The sequence below is a fragment of the Lissotriton vulgaris genome, chromosome 1_1 (assembly GCF_964263255.1).
Source record: "Lissotriton vulgaris chromosome 1_1, aLisVul1.2, whole genome shotgun sequence".
In the NCBI taxonomy this organism is placed as follows: domain Eukaryota; kingdom Metazoa; phylum Chordata; class Amphibia; order Caudata; family Salamandridae; genus Lissotriton; species Lissotriton vulgaris.
The window spans coordinates 1,415,346,391-1,415,361,998 of NC_141685.1; the positions used below are offsets into that span (position 1 = coordinate 1,415,346,391).

At 41.6% G+C, this 15,608-nt stretch overlaps 1 protein-coding gene across 1 annotated transcript in view; it reads right to left on the reverse strand.

Moving 5' to 3' along the window:
- Positions 1-15,608, reverse strand: part of LOC147750621 (uncharacterized) — a 920,203-nt gene that overhangs the window by 483,984 nt on the left and 420,611 nt on the right. The window contains exon 18 of the mRNA XM_086929808.1: positions 11,590-11,616. Within this exon, the coding sequence (XP_086785934.1) occupies positions 11,590-11,616 (27 nt within the window). The remainder of the gene's footprint in view (positions 1-11,589; positions 11,617-15,608) is intronic.

A 15,608-nucleotide genomic window follows, 5' to 3' on the forward strand; every position in this document is an offset into this window, starting at 1 on the left:
CCAGGTAGTTCTCCCGCAGCTGTGCGCTGCTTAACAATAATAACAATCAAAGTAGGGAGGAGGGATTCAATTGTCCATTCAATCCCCCCTTGCAATACCAATAATCGAAATGGTGAATGGACACTTGTAACCAGGTTGCAAACAGATTTGATGGATCACCCTCATAAACGCTATGTTACTCGTGCGGTTTATATCGTGTTTTTCTGCCCCACACATGCGTTATGGCATTATCATTGGGTGTTCCAAATTTGTGCTGTATGCCAGCCTCAAGCCTGAGGCAATATCTGGTGTAGCGTGGTAGTGTCCAGAGATGAAAAGGGAGGGCCCCCAGTGAAATGGAAAACATTCACTAAAACAAACTCTCACCTGGTTAAGTTTTCAATTGTCGTGTGTGAGTTTTCATAATTTAAAAACAAGGGGTATAATGGGAGATCATGTTAATGAATCTCTTTATATCACTTCAGAGAGAGTCAACATGTTTCTGTCCCATCTTGTCTGAGGGACATTCGTCAGGACAAAACACACAGATAGAAAAATGTTAACAAAAAGATGTTAATATTTACACACAATTCGTGTGATATATAGAGTGATTATGTAATCACTCTGTATCCATATTGGCTTGTTGCACCTGTAATAGAAGGAAACACAATAAATACTGTGGGGGTACGGTATAGCACTCTTCAAATTTGCTTATTTAGCTGTTATTTGATATACTCAATTAGAGATATATAGTGACATGCCTTATTATTGCATTCATATGGATTGCAAATTATTGGGAAAGAGACAATCATGTTATGGTATAGGGGAAGCTTCACTTTAGATTGACTTATGGGCTAATTTCTCTGATAAGGGAAAATGAACTATCCATACATTTTGGCTCACTCTTTCATGCTCACTACGTTTTAAAATGTACTGATCGCTGTAAGTTAATAACCGTGTAGTCGTTACTGTGTCGCTACATCATGTACACTCTGATGAGATCTCCTAATATCATTCAGTGCCAGGTAATAATGTATTTCTAATTCACTGATACAATACTGTTCGAATTAATGCGTAGTTGCACTATATTATTAAATCAGTTAAAGAGTCTAAAAACCAGAAAGAAGTTCAATTACCTGCTACGGAAATTACCTTTATTTCACAGGAATGTAGGGTTTTCTGTTCATGAGTTAGAACATAAAGGTAATTGGGAAAGCGCGTTTAAACCTTACCGTATTCTTCCTGGAAGGTCTAAGTTCTGAGTACACTGATGTTAATCTCACCCGCACTTGGAAATATCCTGGCTTTAGTGCTCGCTCTGCTCCCGGTTACAGAGAATCGTTTCTGGCTTGTTTTTCAACATGTCGTTGGTCATTGGAATTAGAAACAGGACTACGGGGCATTTGTAAAGTTTTGTATTAATACTTCGTATTCCAGTATGTAGTCAATAATAGCGGTTTTTTCGTATTTTACCAAGAGAAGCTCCATTATTATGTATTTATATCAGTTACTTTTCCAAATCGAATTTTAGGGAAAAAAATATTTTATGATGCGGAATTGATTGTATAATAAAATACATGATATTCCTTAATATTTTTCTTATGTCACGATGTTCTATAGTGTTTATCTTATATTGTAAGTGAGATTATTTAAACAGTAGTGTCCTAAAGGAGTAGAGCTAGAAACAGGACTATGGTCCGGTAATGTGGGATTTTGATGTACTCATCTAAATTAGATTTTGTAACAGACACATATCTTACAATGAAGAAAACAAGTTCATAGTTAGTAATAGAAATAAATGGGCATTTTGTTAAAGTTTGATCCTTTAAATAGGGGAAAGGATAGTGGTACATTACACTCTCTTGTGCTACAAAATAAATGTCATGTCACAATAATGTAACCAGCATTTCCCTTTACCCAAAGTAAGACCAGTTTTGTATTTGGAAAAATGATTTTACAATTAAGAAGTAAAGAATTTTCATAGCTTAATCATATAAATAAAGGAATGCATTCTTTGACAGTTGTATGTCTATGCCCTGCTAATTGTCAAGATGTTTTTGGAGTAAATCTTTCAATATTAGTACTGGGACAAAGCTCTAGCTAATCAATATTTTTCAACAACTAGAAATATGTGATTGTTATCTGACATGCATAGGTATTGAAATATATTGTAATCGCTTCTTCAGTTCTTGTTATGTCATAAGCAATAGAAACACATACTTGTAGCCTTTTCTTGGGCCAGTAGGATATTCTGCTGATACATTGTAACGGGGTTAAAGTAAGAAGAATGCTAAGCTAAGAAAATTGAATTTTGTCTCACTTATATAAAGAAACGATACTATTTGTAATATTTGGCTGCTAAATGTAATTTAATATAGTTTTCTACGGTATAAATGGAACAAATCTCCAGTTATGAGGCAATATTCTAACTACTTGTTCCCTTCTCCAAAACAAAGGCAATTTCACAGTTCCTATAATAATGTAACATAGTATAAAACAATATATATATATTAAGAACATAAGTAAAATACAATCTGTGGCAAAATAAGGTGGTAAAGCTCTTTAAGAATTCAATCATTTTTTGAACAATGGTGGAAATTAATAAAATGTAAAAAAGGAAAAATCCCTTGGATTGCTAAGTATCTCAATCATCCATTCACACTTCATTCAGAGTTTCCTAATATTCCCATGCACCAGTACAATGGTTATCAATACAAAACACCCTTCAATCATGAAAGAGCCTGAAATTGTTGTGATCACAAAGTGTAAATTTATTATATCATATCTCAGTTAAAAACATTAAAAACAATCCAATTGCTAAAGTAATGCATAAAATTATACGCAGTAAATAAAAAACAAGGGGAAGAGACTGAAGACCCTTGGTGTAACATTTAACACATCGGAAGGTTAATTAATGGGAATCTTCACATTTAAAGTCAGAATCACATAAATCAATACTGACAATTTGTTCCGTGAATTTAACTTAGGAGTGTTGCATCGACGCGTTTCGGTGAGATTGTTCCATGTGCATCACCTTTCCGAAAAGGACGCCGCGCAGCACCAGGCTATACTTAGGATATTGGAATAGCACCCTAAAAGTGGGTCAGTTTGTGGTAGCCCAAACCAGCTGTTCGTTGGGTTGCAAGAAACCGCCCACATAGTGACCTATTTTTGGCACTACTGAAATTTCAAGATCAATTTTAATCAAAATATTGGTTTGAGAAAGAGACATTATACAACACTAGTCTTGATAAAGGTGATGCACATAGAGCAATCTCATCGAAACGCGTCGACGCAACACTCCTAAGTTAAATTCACGGCCGCCGTTTAAGAAAAAGCATCTCAATTTGCGGCTGGACTTTAAAGGGCTCTGAAGGACGCTGACCAGTCGCTTACAGCAGTACCTTGCAGGGCACTTTTAGCTTCCACATAGTGTAACAGAAAGCGTTGTAGTGTTGTTTTAAAGTGCAGTTCACTGTGGCAGGAGCCGCAAGTTGCCCCGCAGCACCCCTCGGCCCAGAGCTGACTCCAGTCCACTCCACTCCAGTCCAGGTTTTGCAGCAAGCCCTGCACACTGCAGGAACACCGCAGGGGCAACAGTACTGGCAGAGGGTCATTAATCAGTCTACGTGTAGCGGCATTCAATGCAGAGTTGAAAGATTGTGGTACAAGTAGGGGGGAGTACTGTGCGTGGTAGGGGGAAGGTGTTGTAAGTAGTGATCTTTTCGTAGTCACTGGGTCCTCTGTCTTGAGGTAGAAAATTCAAGTAGGTCTATTGTCACTTCGTGAGGTCTCGATTGAGGAAGAGTGCTTTGAGCTGGCTCTTGAATGCTTTAAATGAAGGGTTTGTCCTGATATGTATAGGGATGGCATTCCAAATTCTGGGTGCATTTCCGGTGAAGGACCTAGATAAGGTCTTTTGTTTGCAGGTTTTCGGGGGGATGAGTAGCAGAGAGTTGGTGCTTCTGAGGTTTCTTGTCTATCCTGCTTTTTTCAGTTTGGCAGCTAGATAGGTGGGTTTGCCAGTGTGCAGAGCTTTGTGTGTGAGACAAGCAGTTCGATATTGGCCCGCATCAATTTTTAGAGCGGGGGAGAGGTGTTCATATTTATTTACTCCCGTCACCATTCTGGTTGCTGCATTTAGGGTTGTTCTGAGAGGAGCAAGGTGTAGTTTAGCCATGCCGGTGAGGGTGGTGATCCCATAGTCTAATCTGGATAGAACGAGGGATTGTGTGACTTGCTTAAGGTCAGTTGGTGGGATGAAGGGCTTGATTTTGTTCAGTAGTTTTAAGTTGAAGAAGGCACCTCCTGCGGTGTTCTTGATGTGTTTGATCATATCCAGGTTGGGGTCTAGAGTGATACCCAATGACTTCACTGAGTCTGCTGGGATGAGGGTACAGTCAAGATCGTCAATAGACTTTATCCATTCCATGACTAGGGAGGTCTGTTCTTTGTTGTCTATGAGGAGGATTTCCATTTTGTCTTGGTTTAGTTTCAGATGTTTTAGGGACAGCCACTTTTGGACTTCTATTAGGGTGTTATTTAGTCTTTCCATGTCTGCTATGGAGGAGGTTTCTAGGTAGATCTGGGTGTCGTTGGCATAGAGGTGGAAGGGAATATTGGCTTTTTGGAGGATGATGGTGAGTGGCTCCATTTAAATGTTGAACAGTGCGGGTGAAAGAACTGAGCCTTGGGAAACACCTCTGATTATAGGGTGTAGGTCAGACGTGAAGTTTCTGATATTTATTCTTTGGGAGCCATTTTGTAAGAAGGAGGTGAACCATTGTGAGACGACGCCCTTTGCTCCTACCCTTTCTTGGAGAATATTGATGAGAACTTTGTGGTCGACCGTGTCAAAGGCCTCTGAAAGGTCAAGAAGTATGAGTAGGCAGCAGCAGTTCTTGTCCAGTGATTTGTGCATGTCATTTATGACATTTAAGATGGCAGGCTCTGTGCTACATCCTTTTCTGAAGCCTGATTGGTGAGGGTCGAGGAGGTTGTTAATGTCCATGTGGTGGGTGAGTTGACGGAGAACACATTTTTCTAGTAGTTTTGCTAGGAAAGGAAGATTAGAGACAGGCCTGTAGTTGTTGAGATCGTTAGGGTCGGCACCTGCTTTTTTTATTAATGGTGTTACCTGCCCTATTTTGAGGCAGTCAGGCATGATTCCTGTTTCCAGGGAGCTGTTTATAATCACAGTCCAGAGAGGAGCTAAGGAGTGTTTGAGTTTTTTTGCCAGTTGAGCGGGGAGGTTGTGATGAGGGTTTGGATCTGGTAGTTAGTTCAATAATTTCCGTTTCAGTGGTGGGTACAAAGGTTAGCCAGTTGCCGGTTGATTGGCTGGGTGGGTTTAAGTCTTCTTTGATGAGTAGCGGGCCTACCTTTGAGGGATGAGAGTGGTCCATCTGTGGGAGCTCAATCTTTAGTATTTTTTCATTGAAGAAATTAGCAAATTTGTTACATAGGTCTTTGGAGGCCGGAATTTCAGAAGGTGGTGGTTTGGATGTTTGCTGTCTGATAATGTTGAAGAGTTCTTTGGGGCGGTTTTTCGCATTATTCAGTGTTTCGCAAAAGAAGGAGGATTTTTCATGCACGATGTGCTTATTGAATTTCGTACATTCCTTTTTGAGTAGTTCAAGGTGGGTTGACGAGGGGTTGTTGTGCCAAAGTCTTTCAGCCGCTCGAAGTCACCTTCTTTCCAGGTTTAGTTCAGTGTTGAACCAATCTCGTTCAGGAAATTTTTTAGACCTGGGCAGATAAGTCCCCGATACATATTTAAAAACAACAAAAAATCTGCGGGTCTCAAAGAAAAACTGGACAGATCACTGACGTGACTAGATTCTTCTTCAGGAAAGAACCACGTTGGGTGTTCAAGTTACGCAGTGATGCGGAAGGGTTAAATGATGAAATTCCTTAGACCCTAATTTACTTCCGTAACCCCGATGTTCAGTGACAGTAACTGCAACCGCAATAGGCAGATCGTGTTGCCTTCCAGCTTGTTCCCACTTGGTGGGGATTGTCATTCATGGGGCTATAACCACACTCCCTATTGTTATCCATTAAAACGATTAGGTGTGGAGCCCGGAGTTACATCTGGGCTATGAGGGGCTTGTGTGTCATGTGTATGTCAGTGTATTTCCAATTTAGAAATCGTTTGGTTGGATGTGACGCCCTTCTAACGTCCTCAGAGCACAGCATGAATAGTCTTATTAGTTGTGTATACAGATACGACACTGAACGGGGTAAAACTATACCTCCTAATCTTCTAGAAGATCTTTGCACTCGGGTCGCGGACTGACATGCACTGCCTTCGAATATTAATATATATTTGTGGAGAAGTGTGGCTCACTGGTTAGAAGCGGCAGACCCTGAAGCAGAAGTTGGCCCGGGACCAGGGTTCAATTCCTGACGCGGCAGGGTCTTGGGTCAATGTCCGCGGACTCGATAATTCTCGCCTAGGTGCCTACGCTAACCATGGGTCCCACTCTGCAACTCTGGGCAATAGCTTGCTTAATCTCCACAACGGCCCTAGCAGTGCCGGGGATGCCTGGCTTCACCTTGGGGGTGCCCTCCACAGGGAAAGCCAGGACGGGTTCCCCAGCGGTATACAGCACCAGGACGCCACGTAACGAGGTAACAGTGCGCTTTACAAGTATACATACATTACATACATTACATTACATTTGACGGTGTTTCCTTGAAATGAGTGGCAGTGTAACTTGGCTTTCACACGGATTCTAAATCATATGTTTTTAACAAGGCATCCCATGTCCCGGCTTTTTCACAGGTGTGAGAAGCTAGCGACACCCGATATTTGTATTTAAGCCTGCACCCCTGCTGCACGTCACCACTTGCGACTCTCAGGATCCAGTCCGGGGTAACGATGAAGTAGGTAAGGGCAACTACTGTTGCACGCCGCTTTCTCACACAGTTTAATCTTGAGCTGTCTCACACTGCTATGAGTTGTGTAGGTTTCTAGATGGAGCGCACCTCTAGAATAGAGGCATTCCTGGTTTTTGCATTTACCTTTACTTGTTTGTAAGGCGTGTCTTCATACTGCCCAGAGCGGTGTTGTGGAATGTTGGATGATGTTACAACGCATACTTTTACAACGCATACCTTCACAACACATTTTTTACAACGCAACATCCATGACAACGCATTCCATTACAACTCATGCCATTACAACAAATTTTTTAAAACTACCTTTACAACGCATTCCATTAAAACGCATACTACCTTTACAACGCATACCATTACAACGCATAACATTACATTGCATATATGGTAAGTATTGGATAGTGTAGGGGTAAAAATTACTATTCTAACTCCAGGGGGGTGCAACAGTAGGGTAAGTGTTGGATAGTGTAGGGGTAAAAATTACTATTCTAACTCCAGGGGGTGCAACAGTAGGGTAAGTGTTTGAAAGTGTAAGGGTTCTATGCATCGTAATGTTATGCGTTGCAATGGTATGCGTTGTAATGACATGCGTTGTAGTGGTATGCCTTGTAGTGTCATGCGTTGTAATGGTTGCGTTGTAATGGCATGCAATGTAATGGATGTTGCGTTGTAAAAGTTTTGTTGTAATGGTAGTGAGTTATAAAAGTTGCGTTGTGAAGGTTGTTTCCCGTTGTGGATGTATGCGCTGCTTATACATCCTCGAACTGCCTGAATTTTCTGCTATTCTTGAGGAGAGGGCAGTGCGCAATCGACTGCTTATTTCTCAAAACATCTAGCAGCATTTTATAACACACTTAAGACAGTGCTTCTGACAAATTCTGATAAGCCCTCAAGCATTTGATTGTATTCACAGTGGTAGTGCAATGATGGTCCACCAGCTTTAATATTAAATCCCCATTTCTTGTGGGTTTAGTTGTTCTTCCTTTTTATTTTTTTTCCTTCACAGCGCGTCGCCTCATGCCCTGAGAGTTTGCCAGGAGCGGTGGATTTTCCTCCCGATTTAAAACGGGTAAGGTGTTTGATACAGAGTTCTTGTGCATTCATTTTGAGGGCTGTAGCATGTTTACATTGCTATGTAAATGTTTTTTAGATATATACAGACCTATTTCCGGCATGTGCATTTGAATCTTTCTTTTCTCTCAACAGGAGTGCAACACCTATGCCTATAGTGCCAACATATTGTCTTGTACAGGTATACGGTTGTATCGTTTCTTATAGTTTGTGCACATTTCTCACATATTTAGAGTGCAGTAGTTATAATTAGGTCCTGAAGAAAGCCATAATCATAGTAAGATCTGGATTGGCTGAAACATATAGACCTTCTCAATAGCACACTCATACATTTTTTCAGATCGTGCCCCTACTGCTTTTTAACCCTTGACACCAAGAGATACCCAATACACTTATTTTCTCCTGGTAGTCAATGTTAATACACTTCTTTTATACACTGCATCACATACTCTCCACACTGCCCTATGCTTCATTGATCTTAGGTGATCTAGTTCAAAAACATCCGCGAGCTCCTCTGTTACACTTGCAAGGGGTTGTATCTCCTTGGTTGCACTAGTGTGCAGTCAAGAGGAGATCCCAAATGATGAAGCATGCCACTCCGGCAGGTGATGGGATTCCATCCTCTTAATTAAGACTCCTTTTTGTTTGTGCTCTCCTGAGGGGTGTACTGATTTTACGTCTGTTTATATATTCTTCTTTGAGGCCCACAGACAGGGTCTATGACCCCACCCTGGTCAGTTTGTTGCAGTTCCACATAGTGATAGTGTGGTCCATTAGCACCTGTAACAGGCTCCTCTTGATTGATGGAAGGAAGCTCCTTCTGGAGCTGTGGATTCCCCTCAGCTCCAGAAGGTTGCTGTGGAGCCAAGACTCTGCAGGAGACTGGAGGCTTCTGATCTACACCTCTCCCAGATGGCCACCTCAACCCAGAAACAATGCATTGGTCATCACTGTCAGCTTGAAATAAGAAAGGGAGAAGGGTCTGCTGCTGACCCAATCTCGGTCCAGTAACCACCACTGCAGATCTTTTGCACTCTCCTCTGAATTTGAACATGGTTGGAGAGGTCCCCATGATGTTGGGCCCTTTCAGACCTCAGATCCCATTGCTGAGGCAATCAGTACCAGCACCCTCCCAGTATCATAGCATCACAGTTGACCTCACTGAAATATAGGACTGAGGTTGAAAGTTCAGGATCTTAGCCTGAATGTCCTGGGCTCTCTTTCCCAGAGAAAAGGATCAAATCCATCTGTGTCCAGAGTAGGAGATAGTCTGAGAAGGAGCCAGTGTGACTTCGACACATTGACAGTGAACTCAATGATGACAGGAGGTTCACCATAGTCTGGAGGTGGTAGAGGACCGTCTGGGATGTGCTCTTGAGTGCTGGTTAAGCCAAAAAGGAACACTGCAAACTATAATGCTCCTCTCCCACCATGAACCACAGGTAGCCCAATGGGCTGGCAGGACAGGTACATGGATATGGTACATGCTAGTCGTAAGCTTCTGTGAGCAGGCTTTTCAATGTTCACAATACTAAGAAACTGCTGTGGGCACTCTGCCAGAAGAAGACATCCCTTGATGCTTGAGAAGCTTAAGTGCTGGGGAATAATTCAACCTTTTTCACTGGAGAAACTCTGTCAGTTATCCCCCACAATCTGGACCAAATAGCTTATGCCCTATTGCCCTCCATGTATGGTTCCCAGCTCTTATTTCTACTACCGAGCTTCTACATTTAAAGCTTGATTTTAACTTGCACAGCAAATAGGTGGAACAAGAAACCATACATGTAGACAAACGACAGAATGATGTGGAGGATCATTTATGGTGAACTTCTATACCTGCTTCTTTCTGCCAGTTAAATTTCCATCAGCATAGTGTTGTGCAACATGCTTGCTTTAGAGTGAATTTACAGCTAAAAATCCATTTTAGAAGACCCTCTGCACATGCCTGGCATACCACCACCGCCTAAGCACATCTCCTTAATCCTCAAAAAAAAAGCAGGCAAGTAGAAGCATAGCAACTTAAAACAGTATGTAAATTAGTGGAGCTGGTTCTTCTTGAAAGACGAAGTATTCGAACGTTGGAACGCTGAGCTTTCCACTGAAGCCTGTGAAGTAGATAGGGGCCAATAATGGCCTATGCCAGAAACATGTACCAAGTAGAAGCAATCCCAATATACCAAAACTTTTTGTTTCTCTCCTATTAATTTAGAACATACCAGTTGGTGTAATGTTCTAATAGCACTAGAGCCCTGCTTCCTTCAGTTGCACTGGTTGGTAAAGGCTTCCTCCCTCCTTCTAGCGCCTCGCCAGCAAATTGAGCTTATAACTCAGGGCATTTATACAAATGTTATAGCCATCAACAGAGGGCTATAATGCTGTATTAGAACTTTGGAATGTTGAAGACAATTAAACGGATTAGGTAATACCAGCAAGTATAAGCCTTCTGTTCTGACATTACAATGTTTATCGTGCTGTTTCTCCCCATTTAAAATATAAATATACATTCTGCCTTCAGTGGTTGGGATTTTTTTAAATGCTGTGTAGCCCTACTGCCTTCAGTTGTACCAGTTATTAAAGGCCCTCTCCCTTGGTATAGATCCTCGCCTGTGGCTTGAGGTTATAATATTGAGTCAGGGCCATAAACAACCAATATTCCCCTCAGCAGAATGCAATAAGATTGTATTAAACAGTTACATTTTGACAGATGACCACAAGAAATCAGAGTGCAGAGTGTTGGTATAGATCTTCTAATTTAACATACCCATGTTTGTCTTTCTGTTTCTACCGGTTTAATGTAAAACATTCTACTCTCAGTGGTTTATACCGGACGTCACAACACTTTATACATCTTCATCCAATTTCACCCTCACCGGCAGGCTACATTATGAACCCAGTGCCTTTTTTTAATCATGCAGGCTTTTTTCTGTTTGTAGCCCTTATCTGAAAATCTGTGTTCAAATGCCTTTGCCCAATACCTGCACCAATCTAATGTACTATATTATCTTGGATAATATCTTGAATTCATTGGCAGATTGCAATGTGCTGAAATCTGTGCCTTACATGAGGGCCTTAACATCTCAAGTTTAGGAAAACAGTGCTTCTACCCTTGGTATTATACATTCTTTTACCATCATGTCAGCTCTTCTGACCAAAGAACGAAACTGGAGTACTTGGAAAGTCACAAGCTATTCTTCAGATGGGTTATTATCTATTCACGTCAGCGTGGACCTGTACCGTTACCTAATAACATGTTCATGCCCCAGATCTTTGAAGTGGGGGACAGAATCAAATTATGTCTTCTTCATGCTTGTGATTGTGTTTGAATTTCTGTACTATTGTTCAATCCTATTGTTCAACATTGATCAATAATATTATATCGACATTCATACCTACTAAAAATATACTATTAGGACAGGAGTAAGAGGTTAGAAGCATTTAAACATGTTCATAGGCACAATGAACATATACACAACAATTAAATACACTTAGATGTCATCCATAATGTACATTTGAAATAGTATTTGAAATGTATAAAGACGGCAGTTCACTTTCTACTGATTTCGAGCAACAGGAATGTCGGGAAAAAAGTATCATATAGGTCATGTGACTAAGAAATATAATCAATAACTCAGTACATACCAGTTGAAGAAACAGGAGTGGATGGAACTTAAATGGGGAAGGATATGTTTATTACCAATAACTGGCAATGAATTCAATTACTTTACAACTCAATTTCTTTGTTGGATATTATTGCTAATAACGCATTTGCTTATACACATGAAAGCTGCATGCTTTTTCTCCCAGATCAGATAAGCAAGCCTTATCTTCCCTCAGGTAATACATCTTGTTGGAATATTCAAATTCTGAAACTCAGATATATTTGTAATGGAATCCACAAGGCGGTGCTTAATTAAAAGGATCATCTGAGTGCAGACAGCCATTTATTTCAATCAAAATAATTTTACTTTGTTATCAATGTAATTTATTAAGTAGGAATTGCTATTTAAATGTACTTCAATATCACAGGACGCAGTATTACTGCATTTTGAGTGCTACACCTCGCATTTAGGCTCCATTCTCCAATGTAAATTGGTCCAAGTCAAACCCATACAGAGTTCGTTCAAATAATATATTTTGAGTTCATGACCACGGAGCCGAATTAGCGTTTAAATTAAAGAAGGGTGGCAAGGATGCAGACGCTTTGTTGCAAAATAAAAACGGAAGCCTTGATTTACACAATAATATTAAAACACTAGAAAATCTAAAGAAGTATCCTGCAGAAAAATTCTAGATGCACAGATGAGTGGGTGATGGGGGTGGTGGCAGGGTCAGATTAGGAATCCAGAGCAGCCCTGGCAAATTTTGTCAGAGCAGCCCCTGTACAGTGCGTATCAAGGGAGCAGCGAGACGAGCCTGACCACTGCTAGGTGGGTTCGGCGGTTTCTCCCCTCAAGAAAACTTGGGAGAAAGAAAGATCCAACCTGTAGATTTTATAACACATTTTTCATTACATATTTAATTGTAATAACTTTCAAGCATAATAAATAGTAAATGATGTCTTTAAAGGCCACCAGGAAGCCCAGTCATATGTACCCATAGACATTCTTACAGAGAACATCAAAAATAGATACAAGAGAAGTGAATCAGAAAACACAAAGAATATATCAGACCAGCTCCAGTACTGTGGTTAGCTAGTAAGTGCAGCGAGTGAGCCTCACCTGTACTTGTTGGTTTGGGGAGTTCTCACCCAAAGAAAGTTTTGGATAAATAATAGGTGCATTTTATAACACATTTTTCATTGCATAGTTAATTTGGTCAACTTTCAAAGCACTATGGACAGACAGGCTATATAGCAAAGGCCGCCCCCGAAGGGGGCCTCAAGGGCTGGTGTCATAACGGCGGCAGAGCCCACAAGGAACAGATTCGGTGTGCGCTGGTTAGCGTCACCAGGAAATGCCTTGCGGCGAAACGTGCCCGAGTCCCTCTCCTTCCCTCTTCCAAGAACAAAGGGAAAAGAGGAAGTGGGAGAGAGATATAATCGTGGGGGAGCGGTGCTGTACAAATTTCTAGTCCCACCCACACCTACAACAGCAGCATTGCAGTGCTGACAGGGACGAAAGGAACTAATGGTACAATGGTTGTCTATGGAGACACACTGGGCGGTGTGTGGGAGCAAAGCCACTCACTTGAGGATGCCTCATTGCTGAGTGAAGTGGTGCCACTCACTCTGGGATGCCTCACGGCTGAGTGAAGTGGTCTAACAAAATGGGCAGGGCAGCAAACGGAGCTGGCACTTGCAACCCAGCCCCCGCCGGACCGCAGGGCATAAAAGAGTCTAACAAGGTAGCCAGCTGGGGCCTACCTCCGGGGAGAAGCTAACCCCACGTGAAAAAAGCGCGAAGAGAGTGCTAATCCAACCAAAAAGGGACAGAAACAGAAGGTGTATTGGCTTGGTTATGGAAACATACCGACAGGGCAGTGCGTAGAAGGAGGGCCACTCACTCTGGGATGTCTCACGGCTGGGAGTAAGTACGCCTGATAAAAATCAGGGTAGCATACAGAGACGGCACTCGCAGCCCACCCACGCCAGATGTCAGGGCACAGGAGAGACTAGTAAGGTGGCCAGTTGGGGCCTGGCTCCGGGAAAAGGCTACTACCCACACGCAAAGGGTGTGGAAAACAACAAAGAACAGTCTACAAGCTGTCAGGGTGATTTACGACCCTAAGAGATGCAAATGAGCAAAAGACAAACCAGTGATTTATGGCCGTTATTTATGATGCCCTTGCAGAATGATTTATGAAAACAAAATGATGACAGATTTGTGACAGAATGATTTATGACATACCAATGATTTGTGACCATGATTTATGGCTGCTGATTTATGGTGACAAAATAATGGCCGATTGCGGCAGAATGATTTATGATACCCGGTGATTTATGATGTCCAAATGACACTGAGTGATACTCAATTTGCGATAATGTATGATAAGGATTTATGACCCCGGTCCGAGAAGGTGTACAGGGTAGTTGTACAAATATGACGTATGTAATGAGTACTAAAACTGCGGCCAACAACCACCACAAAATACAATGACAGTTGGCTGTGTGTAATAAGGCAGATACACAAGTATGGTACGGTACCTGGAATGGGCACAGTGCGGCTGTTATGGTCACACCTCCAGGCACAGGAAGGTCTGCCACCTTTAGCCCTCAAACAGCACGTTTCTGCTTTCATGGCTGACATGCCCTTGGGCGCAACCCGCTCTGCCCTTTTCACGCCTGTGTTTCAGTGTTAGCCTCACCTCTATGGTGCGCGTTCTAGGGCCCACCCTCACTGTGGTACGATGTGGGAAACTACATTTTCCTGTTGCTAAATGGTGGCTACGGTGTCCTGTAAATGTACATTAAGCACTGCAATATATTTTCTTTGAATCTTCCTTTCTTTTTTCATTTTCCTTTATATGTTCTCCTTTTTCCCTGCTGGATGTAACTATAGGGGACTACATATCCCAGAATCCCCACACAGCAGTCACTTTGGGTGTGGTTGTATATGGGTGTGGTCGTATCCCAGAATGCGCACACAGCAGTCACTTTGGGTGCGGTTCCCTATGGGTGTGAGACACTATTATACAACGCGAAACTGCAGCATTTTTGAGATACACTTAACTAGGTTCGATCACAGGTTTAAAGAAACTACGCATTATCACAGCACATAAGCAGATTCACCAACATAGTAACGATTGCAGACGTTGACCCAACACATTAAGGAGAGGCAGCCCCTGAGGAAGGCACTCAAGGTGCCGAAATGCAATGGGCATGTGATTAGGATGTGTTGAGGACTGAAAATGTGGTTGTGATTCATTTATAGTAAATGTGATCATCATAGAGAATATATGTAATGCATTGAATGACAAATGTTTTTGAAATATCATGTGATATATAACATGAATTTGATTGCAAAACAGAATGATAAATAAATCAAAGAAAAGTATCTGATTAATTTGAGTTTACATTGATAAAAATACAAGGTGTGGTTAACACTATATGAACAGTGCGAGACTGGACCAATACTCTAGTTGGTCTAAAACTCTGCCTCTAAAAGGAGCCACACCCATTGGGCGTGGCTCACTATTCTGGATCTTGTGTGGATGCAGCCTCTCTCTCTTCTTCTGACTCATGAGTTCATTCCAATTTACTTTGAGCCTGCAGGTAAGCCTCTGTTGTTTGAAGGCAACAGAGTAACTTCATTTCCTTATTGGGATTTGGTGTGCTTTGGAGCTCATTTGCTGCATTCAGTGTTTTGACAGCACACTATCATGCGCTTTGGGGCTCATTTTGCAAACTACATTTTGGCAAGCATACAACAGTGCGCTCTGGAGTTCATTTTGACTATTGTATGATTACACTCACACTGATGATTGTGCATTTTATAATTCATTAAAAGATTGTGTTGTCGAGCATTAAGTCCAGCATTAGGATTTAGAGCTCTAGCTCATTTTGCATATTGAGTTGGTGAACATAGGGACTACTGCTCTGGGTCCATTTGGCATAGTGTATGTGGACATTTCGGATTAGCTCGTTGGTACTTTTGGAATGTTGATTTTTCAAGCGCTTGGGCAAGTTTGCACAGGTGCTCATTTGTGTACTGTGTCATAAT